The following is a 10,462-nucleotide window of genomic DNA, read 5'->3' as shown; positions in this document are numbered from 1 at the left end:
TGGAAAGAGAAAGATTCAAAAGGAACGAAAACCGAATTATCGAGGGGAATAAGGGGAGCGAGATTCTGCAAGGGCTCAGGAAGAGACCAGAGGGGCTTGTCTTCAACGCATCTTCGTATGCGCGCAGAGGTTCTAAGACCTGTTCACATGCCTCGCAAGACTTCGCCGAGGAATTGATCCGCGCGATCCCGTCGACGTTGAAGCATCTGTTCCTCATTGAGCGGAGCCTCGTCGTCGACAACGAGAGGAACTCGAGTTCTAGCGAGCGTGATCTTGTCGAACAAGGATTCGAGCGAATTGAGTTCGGATTCGAGGTCATCGGGTTCGTCCGATCGTTCAAGAGTACCATCTTGTTTGATCGGTGAGTCGAGACCGAGTGTTTGTGGTAGTAGGTTCGAGGAGAACGAGGTCGAGTGATCGGGTTCAAAGTCCAAATTAGGGTCGTCTTGTGAGACTGCAAAGTGTTGATCGATCCCTGACACGAACGGAGCGAAATCGTCGTCGAACGATTGATCCGGCGGTATCACTGGTGCTGGTCGACCATTTGCCCGGTTGGTGGGGGATTTGCGAGCGATCGAGGGGAGGAAAGTTGGGGGGAATTCGAGTCGGGTCGGAGCGAAAGGTCTCGGTTCTGGTAGCGGAGGAACTCCAAGCTCGTCCTCGTCATCCTCGAAATCTGCTTCGTCATCGCCTTTGTCTTGTCGTCGCTCGATTCGATCACTATTTGTGTCATGGGAGTGATCGGAACTTGCAACATCTTTGGGCGTGTGATTCTTTGGGATCCGAACCAGATTCTCCCACATGTGACTCTCGAGTGCATCGCGGATTCGATCGAGGCCTTCTTGTTCCCCCGAATCGGGATCATCACCTTGCACAACGCAAGATTGGGAACTGAGGTCGACCCATTCGAAACCATGGTCGAGAGCGAGATCGTCCCAACGCTCTTGGTCGATCTCGACTGGCAGAGTTTGTGAAGGCGAAGACGAGATAACCGCTGTCGGAAGTGGGCGGGAAGGGAGCGTGACGAGGAGGGCAACGTCAATCTCGGGCGATCTCGCGGCGAGTGTCTCGAGTAATGACGCGAGCGCTACAGGGGGAGTCTGAGCAAAGGTTTGTACCGGTATTCAGCTCGAATAGCGCGAGGGAGAGGGAGAGACCATGGGTTGACCTGTTCGGCTCGCGCGAGTACGATCACTGCAGGTTCTTCACCTAGAGCTTGAACGTTGACGAGCTGCTCTGAAGCAGGGACGATGCGAAAGCGTACGTCGGCAGTGTAGTACTTGTTGCGAATTGTCCACGGGATCGAGTCCGAGTGGGGAGCCGACTCGACGACTCTCGCCGTTCCTGCTGCCGCCTCTTCCAGGTTGAGGATACCTGCACGCAAGCTGCATCAACGACGGTGTGACTTGCTCGAGTCGAGAGCGAGCACGAGTACGGTGAACGAGCGAGTCGGCATCTGGCGTCGACAGTGGTCGAGTCGGATGCACCAGGATCGTCGACTGCTCCGAGACGAGGCTCATATCGAAAGGCGAGGGTAGCAAGCGAGCTAGAGCGAGACGCGTCAGCAAATCGAGTAGAGTTGAGGCGAGGCGGTTCGGTGTTGGTTGATCGCGGATCAACTTCACTCGCGCGCTGCGCCCGAAAAAAGAATTTTGAACTTTTGAAAGTTCGCAAGTTTCGCCTGCTTCAACCCATCTCCCTCGCTCCTCGGCACTACAGGAGCGTCCGGTGTCACCCGCACACCATGGCCCCGAGGACTGCGAGAGCTTCGACGTCAAACTCGACCGCAGGGAACCCGCGCAAGCGAAGACAGAGTGATCAAGAACCGACTTCTGCTGCTGCCGCCCTGCCTGCCACCGCCTCGCTCGGCACCCTCGACTTTGGCAGTGATGGAGAGGCGGACGAACAAGACGACGGCGATGTCCTCGACCACGACTCTGACCGCGATGGACCCGAGGAAGCGTTCCCTGAAGTCGACCTCCAAGACTCGGATCCCGACGCCGACGACGACTCGTTCGACGGATCTGCCGACGAGGACGACCTCGAGGACGAAGACGCCGACGAGGAAGCACTTCTGGCAGAACTCGAACAAGAGGAGGACGATCTCCTTTCGGCATCCTCGGAAGACGACCCTTCCGACCTCGACGAGATGATCCGCAAGCACACTTCGAAACCGATCGAAGACGACGCACCGACCCCGTTCACGGCGACCGAGGTCCTCGACCGGGAGGGCGTCGTGCGCGACTACATGAAGCGCAGCCGCACCATCAAGAGCGATGTGACGGGCAAGGACAAGACCGTCTGGGACGACGAGATCGACGCCGAGTACGCGTCCGACAGCTCGACAGAAGAAGTACGTCCAAATTTGTATGTCATCGCGCGCGATTCCACAACACAAATTGACCTTCTGCATGCAGACCACGAACCGAGTTGGCAATGTTCCGGCATACTGGTACGACGAGTTGCCCCACATTGGCTACGACATTGACGGCAAGAAGGTCATGCGACCCGCGACCGGAGACGAGCTTGACAAGTTCCTCGAGGGTGTCGAGGACGAGAACGGCGGATGGTCAGTCTTGCTCAATCTGCGTCTTCTCTCCCTATATTGACCCCTCGCTACGCCGACAGGACCACCGTGCGAGACAAGCTGCATCAAGAGGATGTCGCCCTCACGACGGAAGAGCTCGAACTGATTCAGCGTCTAGCCAAGGGCGAAAACCCGGATGCCGACTACGACCCGTATGAAGCTACGATCCCCTACTTCTCCTCGCAGGTCCTGCAGACTCCTCTGCCTGGTCGTCCGGAACCCAAATCTCGCTTCCTGCCGTCGAAATGGGAGCACAAGAAGGTCATGAAGATCGTGCGCGCGATCCGATCAGGTCGCATCGTGCCCCGCCGACCGGGCGCCGCAAAGGTGCCGGAAGCGCCGCGGTTCTACGCTCTGTGGGCTACGACCGACGCGCCTAACGTGCCGCATCCGATGCACATGCCTGCGCCGAAACTCACCTTGCCGAGCCACAACGAATCCTACAACCCCCCAGAAGAGTACCTGTGGACGAAGGAGGAAGAACGCGAATTTGACGAGCAGGAGAAGGAGGACAAGAAGGGCAAAGTTGTACCGAGAAAGTACAACGCCTTGCGACAAGTTCCCGCGTATCAAGAGTTTGTCCAGGAACGCTTCGACCGCTGCCTCGACCTGTACCTCGCACCGCGCATGCTCCGACGGAGACCCAAGCTCGACATTCAGGACCCTTCCGAACTCATCCCGAAGCTGCCCTCGCCGAAAGAACTGCGACCGTTCCCGACGACTCGTTCGATCACGTACCCGCACCCGAACGGAGTGCGCGTGCGGTGTGTCTCGATCGATCCGACCGGTATGTGGGTGGTGACTGGAGCCGAAGATGGCGAAGTGCGGTTGTGGGAGTGTGCCGTCGGTCGATGTGCGATGAAGTGGAAAATCAAGGACGAAGGACCGATCTACGGCGTCGAATGGTGTCCGGACAAGGACAAGAGCTTGTTCGCAGTGGCCTCGTACGTTAGATCTCTCACTTTTCTTGAACGCTCGGCCAAGGCTTGCGATCACAAGCTGAATCGAGTCGTGCGTCCATAGCTCTTCGAAAGTTCACCTCATCTCGCCATTGCCGCTTCTGTCCGACTCTCTCGCGCTTCGAACTTCTGCCTTCGCGCTCGCTGGCTTCAACGCCGTGTCGACTGACGATCAGGGCAACAAGAAGGCTTTCACCCAACCGCAAGAGGTTGCCTGGCGCAAACCCAAGGGCGATGCCGAGCGCGAGGAAGGTCGATTGGTCGAGGTGGACGTTCCCGGAACGCTCAAGCAAGTGACATGGCACAAGCGTGGTGATTACTTCTCGACAGTGTCGGCACCTGGTAAAGCTTTTCACCGTGATCAACCTTCGAATCGCATACTGAAGCCTTGACGTCAATAGCCGGTGCTCGTTCGGTCTTGATCCACCAGCTTTCGAAACACCAGACTCAGGCTCCGTTCAGCAAGATGAAGGGAGATGTGCAGCGAGTCGCATTCCACCCTTCGCGACCGCATTTCTTTGTCGCTGTGCGTGATTCTCCTCTTGCTTGGCAACTGCACCGCTAGTCACTTACACATGTCTCGCCTGACCACGTAGACCCAACGGCATGTGCGGATTTACGATCTCATGAAGCAACAGCTCGTCAAGACGTTGAACCCTGGACTCAAGTGGATCTCGAGTCTCGATATCCACCCGCTTGGAGGTAAGCGCCATCGCTCGAGATGCCAAATCACAACGTGCCGCTGACTTTTACTCCCTTGCTGCAGACAACTTGATTGTTGGTTCCTACGACCGAAGGCTAGTCTGGCACGATCTCGATCTCTCGACCACCCCCTACAAGACGCTGCGTTACCACTCTCGCGCGCTTCGAGCCGTGTCATTCTCTCCCGCCTATCCACTGTTCCTCTCGACTTCCGACGACGGGTCGATTCACATCTTCCACTCGACCGTGTACTCGGACCTTCTCACGAACCCCCTCATTGTGCCACTCAAGGTGCTCAAGGGTCACTCGATCACCGAGTCTCTTGGAGTTCTCGACGCCAAGTGGCACCCTCGAGAACCTTGGGTCGTCTCGGTTGGCGCAGACGGTGTCGGTCGACTGTGGTGCAACTAAGACCGGACCACTTCTCGTCTTCTTTCCTTTTTTTGTAAGCCCTGCTTGCTCGTTCGCGACCCGTCTCTGTTCAGTTCTGACGCATCTGGTTGTGCGGTGCAGAGCGGTAGATCATGCTCGTTATCTCTGTTGCAACAGATCGCAATCGTTCCCGCAGGCTGAGAGCCCCAGATGTCCAGGTCTCACGCTTTCGCTTCATCTGTTCGCTCGGGCGCTAGATTCCCCTCCCTGTTCTCTTGCCCTCCCGAATTGGATCCCCCTTCCGAATCTCCCTTACTCTCCCCACAACTCGCTCCTCGATCGACCCAGGAACCTCGTACGCTCTCTCGGGCGTACGAAGCATCACCTCCATGGTTCCTGGTGTTCACGTGATCGGCCTCGAGGTACGCACAGCGTTCTCGAGGTTTTGAAAGGCAAGCGAAGAGCGATGGTCACTCTACTCACCGGCCCTCTAGTCATCATTTTGGCAAGGAGAGGGATCGGTCCATAGAGTTTTTGCTTAAGCCAGCATTTCTCGTCTCGCCTCTCTCTTCACTCTCTTCTTCGTACGCCGAAGCTTTGAGGAGCACTCTTTCTTTATCGTGTTTAGCCTTTCCCTAATCTGTCGATAGAATCGACAAGCTGACTCTCTTTCGCATTGTTCAGCACGATGAACCTGCAGGAAATACTGAAATCGCAACAACCTTTTTTTGTGCTAATCTCGCTGCGAGACGCAAGAGCCACGCATGTGATGTTTTACGCTCGCTTGGGCGCTCCGTTTCCTCTTACAAACTTCCTCTTCTCTCCGCACCACTTTCTTCCCACAACTCTCCACCCACAACTCGCTCCACGATCAACCCAGGAACTCTCGTGCGCTCTCTCGGGCGTACGAATTCACCTCTATGGTTCCTGGCGTTCACATGATCGGCCTCGAGGTACGCTCAGCGTTCTCGAGGTTTGAAAGGCAAGCGAAGAGCGATGGTCACTCTACTCACCGGCCCTCTAGTCATCATTTTGGCAAGGAGAGGGATCGGTCCATAGAGTTCTTGCTTAAGCCAGCATTTCTCCCTTCGTTTTCTGCGAGTATTCTAGTATCTTTGCGTCGTGTAAGTTCTCTCTGATTCGTGCCAAGACCGTTCGCGCTGACCTTCGATTCGTGATGCAGAGCTTTGACCCTGCAATACGAGGTCCTTGATGCCAATCTGTTCCATTCTCGACGTCAAACTCTTTGCTCCCTTAACCCTTCTGCCTTCTCTCCCTGTCCACTTCGAATCAGCCCACAATCCCGCACCTCGACCGATTCAGCCTCTCTTCCTCCATGAGATGGTTATCAGAAAGAATCGAAGGTCGCAGCTTTGACTAGATTTGGGAGAGTTTCTCTCTTTTTCTATTCCGAAGCTGTTCTTGGAGCGATGCGAAGAGCGATGGTCTCTCTACTCACCAGTCCTGGAGCCCCTCCATTGCTTGGAGGGCGCGAAGAGAGGATTGGTCCATAGCAGAGCCAGCATTTCTTATTTTCTAGGTTGAATTCTTGCTCGAGTGTAGTTCGATAATGCAAAATGGTCCCGCGTTTTCACGAGTCGGATCCTGCGCTTAGAGAAGATAATCACGTCACGTGAATTGATCTCCGGCGATGCGATGAATGATGAAACCTTCCGATAGATCGACGCTCTGCATCACACTCCTCTCGCTGCGACCAGCAAAAACTCTTCAGCGCATCCCCGGCTGTATCTGACTCGGACTCGAGTCAACTACGCAAAGAAGGAGATCCTTGTCACCGCGACGACGACTAGTCTCGATTTCTCATCTCAAGTCGCCGATCGCCCTCGACTCGAACTTGCGACGAAGCGTGATCCTCAAGTAGACGTTCTCAATAGTCCCAAGAACCATCTGATCGAGCCCAACCCGAAGCCGCGTTGAGAGTCTATCGCTCAACATCGACAAGCGCATCATTCAGCTATGAGTTACGCATCACCACCGCCAGAAGGCTACATCCAGTCGATCCTCGACACGGATCTGTACAAATTGACCATGCAACGCGCCGTTTCAGAGACGTTTCCGAACGTCCAAGTCAAGTACCGCTTCACGAACCGCGGCCCACACCGCTTCACCCGGCAAGCTTTTGCAGCGATCACGAAAGCAGCCGATCGTACGCTCCGTTCTCTCCGTACAAAAATTCTCCTCATGGGCGGATTCTCAAAAACGATCCCATTCTGTACAGATCTTTCGACTCTGAGCCTGACCAGCCAGGAACGCGAATGGCTCGAGAAACGCTGCCCTTACTTCCCCTCGACGTACCTCGACTATCTCGAACAGTACCGCTTCAATCCGACCGAGCAGATCTCGATCGAGTTTGTCTCCGAAGGAACGAACGACGCAGGTGTCGAGATTGGCAACTTGCAGATCGAGATCCAGGGATCCTGGTGTGACACCGTGAGCTCGCCGGTTCGTTACGTCTACCCCTTGTCTCGTAGACTGACCTTCCGGCTATCTCTGGTACAAGATTCTCTACGAGGTAAGGAATATCTTCTTCTACACTTACACTCTGAGTGCGAGTTTCGTCTCATGCTTCCAGGTGCACTTGGACAGGTCCCAATCATGTCGATCATCTCCGAAGCTTACTTCACAGAAGATGACACGGACTGGGACTATGTCGGCCAATACGGTTAGTTTCTGTTTCATTCAGGCCCGTGTTCAGGCATTTTGATGGCGCTCACGCTGTTCCTTTGTACCGGCAGAGAATGCGAGGCGTAAAGGTGAAAGACTCTTCACTGCAGGATGTATCGTGTCCGAATTTGGATCGAGGCGCCGAAGGACTCGATTGGCACACGACATCATCATGAGGGGCTTGATCGACGCCGACCGCGAGTATGGTGCGGGCAGTCAAGTCGAGAGTCGAGGCAGGTTGGCGGGAACTTCCAACGTCCACTTTGCTCAACGGTACGACCTGAACCCTGTTGGTACGATCGCGCACGAATGGATCATGGGAATCGTGAGTCCCCAACTCTTGCCTTTCCTGCACCGTCATATCATCGTTCCCGGTCTGACTCCATGATCAGGCTGCTTTCGAAGGCTATGAACACTGCAACAGACGAGCGATGGATGCTTGGGAAAAGGTGAGTCAAACTTGTCGACTCGACAAACAACCACGGTATATAGCGCTGACCGATCCATGTTGTCAATCAAGATCTACCCCGACGGTTCGCTCAGTATCGCGCTGACCGACACATTTACAACGAAACCGTTCTTCGAAGGTTGGTCAAATTTCGCTCAGAGCTAGGTTATAGCGGGTCTCGGGAGAATTGATTCTTGATTTCCGACAATTGCTTTTGTACAGACTTTGCATCGGATCCGGAACGTGCTTCGAGATGGAAAGGATTGAGACAAGACTCTGGAGACCCGTTGGTGTTCCTACAAGCTGCGAAAGAAATCTTCATTCGCGTCGGTGCCGATCCCAAAAAAAGTATCGCAACCTGAACATTCTGCCTTGCTCCTCGATGTCAGATCAACTGACTAACTTCTTGTGCCTCGTTCAGAGATGATTGTGTACTCTGATGCCCTCGATGTCGACAAGTGTATCGAATTGAAGCAAGCTTCGGACCATGCGGGAGTCGGATGTTCGTTCGGAGTCGGAACCCACTTTACGAATGGTGCGTGACCTCGTTGCTTTCTCCACAACGACAACCCCGAGAAAGAAACTGACAAGGGTTGTTGGTGATTTCAGACTTTAGACAGATCGAAATGCCGGTCAAGCAGGAAGTTCCGGGAGAAGGGTCGATCCCGAGCGAAGAGCGAGAAAAGAGCAAAGCTGTAGGTCAATCGGACGTTTGCTTCGAACTCTCCTTTCGAAATCTCTCGATAGTGCGAGGATCTGACAGAAATATTGTCAGCTCAACATGGTCATCAAGTTGTACAAGATTGACGACGAATTCTGTGTTAAGATCTCGGACGAGTTGACCAAAGTACGTACCGTCTCGACCTGCTTGGTTCGTTCTAATCATTTGACCTGGACGTTTCTGCGCAGAACACGGGCAATCCTGAAGCGGTTAAGAAGATCAAGCAACAATTTGGACTAGAGACAGCATAGATTTCGGCTTTTTTCCTCTCTCTCTCTCTCTCGCAAAACGCTAGTCCCAAGATATACCCGTATAAAGATACTACTTTAGATTTCAATGATATGGTATTTCTAGAGCTTGTGACGAAGGCTCTTGCTCGCGAGTTTGGCAAACACGGCCTGAGGTTTACCCGTCGCGAATCGTTCGGCACCTTCAAAGATCTGCCACGAGGACAACACAAGCGGTCAGGTCCACTGTGTATCGAGGAACGAGGAGAGACAGAGACGCACTTCTCGGATGTTGGCGGTATCGGCATTCGGGTAAGTCGCACGAATCAATTGCTTCGAAATCAAAACCTTGTCCGTGCAAATGGCCACTCAAGTCAGCCAGCAAGCTCTCCAGGTCGAGCAGGGCAACAGTCGCAAGCACGTACAGCCTCCAGGTCGGCCCCGGCGAACTGTTGCTCGAGGTACTTGAGAACGGTCTCTCCAAACTTGCCGTCCTTCTGCGCCGGGAACACGTGGTTGACAAAGCCGCACTGTTGCAGTTCCTGAGAAGACAGTTTCTTGCCCATCAAGAGTGCCCTGCCGAAAGCAATACACAAAGGTCAGTTCAGCTCGAACAAACGTTGAGAGCGACGTCAAGCGTCGGAAGGAGCGTACTCGTTCGCCTTGGCGAGACCCATTCGACGAGGGAACGTCTCGGAGGCACCTCCTTCGCACACGAGCGAGATGGTGCTGAATGGAGTGAGAAGGTAGGCGTTCTCGACGCAGTACACGAGGTCAACGTGCTGACCATCACAAAAGCGATTCGATCAGTGCTGCTCTGCACGAAGCCCCTCAGCCGAGAGCGTGTCGTGAACATACCCCGAGAAGACCTGTCAATCATCATCAACTGATAATAAGAAATCGATCCCTTTCGAATTGAGCACAAGGATCGTGACGCGAGCTTACCAGCCGAGAGTCCGATTGCGGGCCCATTCAACGCCGCAACGAGTACTTTCGAGTGCTGGTAGAACGCGCGACCGAGGTCCATGTTGCCTTCGGTGAGACGCTTGAGCGAGTTGATCTACTCGGAACCATCGTGGCTCAGCGCGCTCGTTCCCGGAAAGAAAGCAGGTGTGTCGCGCTCAACTCACCCTCGCTTCAGGATCGTCGAACGAAGCCCGCGCAGCTTTAACATCGGCACCAGCCTAGGAATAATTGAGCTAGTCATGAGTTCGGATAGGGTTCCAGACGAGAGCGAGAGAGGACGACCAGAACTTGCCGAGAAGAAATCGCCGTTTCCAGTCAAGAGAGTGATCTTGACTTCGTCCATTCTGTCGACCTGTTGTAAAAGCGTCGATAACCTCTTGTCTGTCGAGGCGGACAGAGCACGCAGAAGTTAGCTTTTGCACGCAAGCTCCGACGAGTGGGGGCGAACCCAACCGCTACGAAACCGATGATGACGCACACAAGACCGTGTCCATGGCATTCTTCTTCTCTGGAGTGTTCTGCTCGAACAGGGAAAAATGGATTAGCGAGGCCAGACACAAGGTTTAAGCGGAGGTTGAGAGGCGCACGAAAGTGATGATAGCATACGGAGCTCGGATCTCAAGCAGCATCGGGTCAGAGGCAGGCATCTTGGAGGCAGTGGCAGTGATAGGCGTGTGGATAGAAGAGAGAGCGAGAAGTACGAGAAATGTGGAGAGTCTCTCGAGAGTTCCGGCTCGCAAACTTTAGCAACCGGCGCGATAAGATTTTTGGGCAAGATTCCGAGTGTCTGTAGAC

At 54.3% G+C, this 10,462-nt stretch overlaps 4 protein-coding genes across 4 annotated transcripts; 2 read left to right on the top strand and 2 right to left on the bottom strand.

Moving 5' to 3' along the window:
- Positions 1 to 143: 143 nt before the first annotated feature.
- Positions 144 to 1,520, bottom strand: JCM15063_000898 (uncharacterized protein; the record flags this gene model as incomplete). Its single annotated transcript, XM_076680394.1, has 3 exons — positions 144 to 1,100; positions 1,169 to 1,374; positions 1,430 to 1,520. 3 exons carry the CDS (start codon positions 1,518 to 1,520, stop codon positions 144 to 146), a joined length of 1,254 nt encoding a protein of 417 aa, XP_076532459.1.
- A 224-nt stretch (positions 1,521 to 1,744) lies between these two features.
- Positions 1,745 to 4,659, top strand: ERB1 (ribosome biogenesis protein ERB1; the record flags this gene model as incomplete). The annotated part of the gene is made up of 7 exons (XM_076680393.1): positions 1,745 to 2,353; positions 2,418 to 2,569; positions 2,629 to 3,531; positions 3,611 to 3,888; positions 3,948 to 4,072; positions 4,143 to 4,248; positions 4,313 to 4,659. The coding sequence occupies 7 exons, from the start codon at positions 1,745 to 1,747 to the stop codon at positions 4,657 to 4,659; spliced, it is 2,520 nt and encodes an 839-aa protein (XP_076532458.1).
- Positions 4,660 to 6,597: 1,938 nt separating this feature from the next.
- NPT1 (nicotinate phosphoribosyltransferase) lies at positions 6,598 to 8,725 on the top strand (the record flags this gene model as incomplete). The annotated part of the gene is made up of 12 exons (XM_076680392.1): positions 6,598 to 6,787; positions 6,860 to 7,071; positions 7,142 to 7,153; positions 7,228 to 7,303; positions 7,377 to 7,630; positions 7,698 to 7,754; positions 7,826 to 7,892; positions 7,976 to 8,101; positions 8,175 to 8,288; positions 8,363 to 8,448; positions 8,529 to 8,600; positions 8,663 to 8,725. 12 exons carry the CDS (start codon positions 6,598 to 6,600, stop codon positions 8,723 to 8,725), a joined length of 1,329 nt encoding a protein of 442 aa, XP_076532457.1.
- A 99-nt stretch (positions 8,726 to 8,824) lies between these two features.
- On the bottom strand, positions 8,825 to 10,314 carry JCM15063_000895 (enoyl-CoA hydratase/isomerase family protein; the record flags this gene model as incomplete). Its single annotated transcript, XM_076680391.1, has 10 exons — positions 8,825 to 8,914; positions 8,984 to 9,049; positions 9,127 to 9,277; positions 9,356 to 9,483; positions 9,560 to 9,570; positions 9,647 to 9,761; positions 9,832 to 9,885; positions 9,960 to 10,048; positions 10,146 to 10,185; positions 10,255 to 10,314. The coding sequence occupies 10 exons, from the start codon at positions 10,312 to 10,314 to the stop codon at positions 8,825 to 8,827; spliced, it is 804 nt and encodes a 267-aa protein (XP_076532456.1).
- Between the last annotated feature and the right edge of the window lie 148 nt (positions 10,315 to 10,462).

The sequence above is a fragment of the Sporobolomyces koalae genome (assembly GCF_050403365.1).
Source record: "Sporobolomyces koalae JCM15063 DNA, S_koalae_JCM15063T_v1_ctg37, whole genome shotgun sequence".
Classification (NCBI taxonomy): Eukaryota; Fungi; Basidiomycota; class Microbotryomycetes; order Sporidiobolales; family Sporidiobolaceae; genus Sporobolomyces; species Sporobolomyces koalae.
The sequence above is the reverse complement of the archived record's forward strand: the minus strand, read 5'-3'. Positions and strand labels throughout refer to the sequence as shown.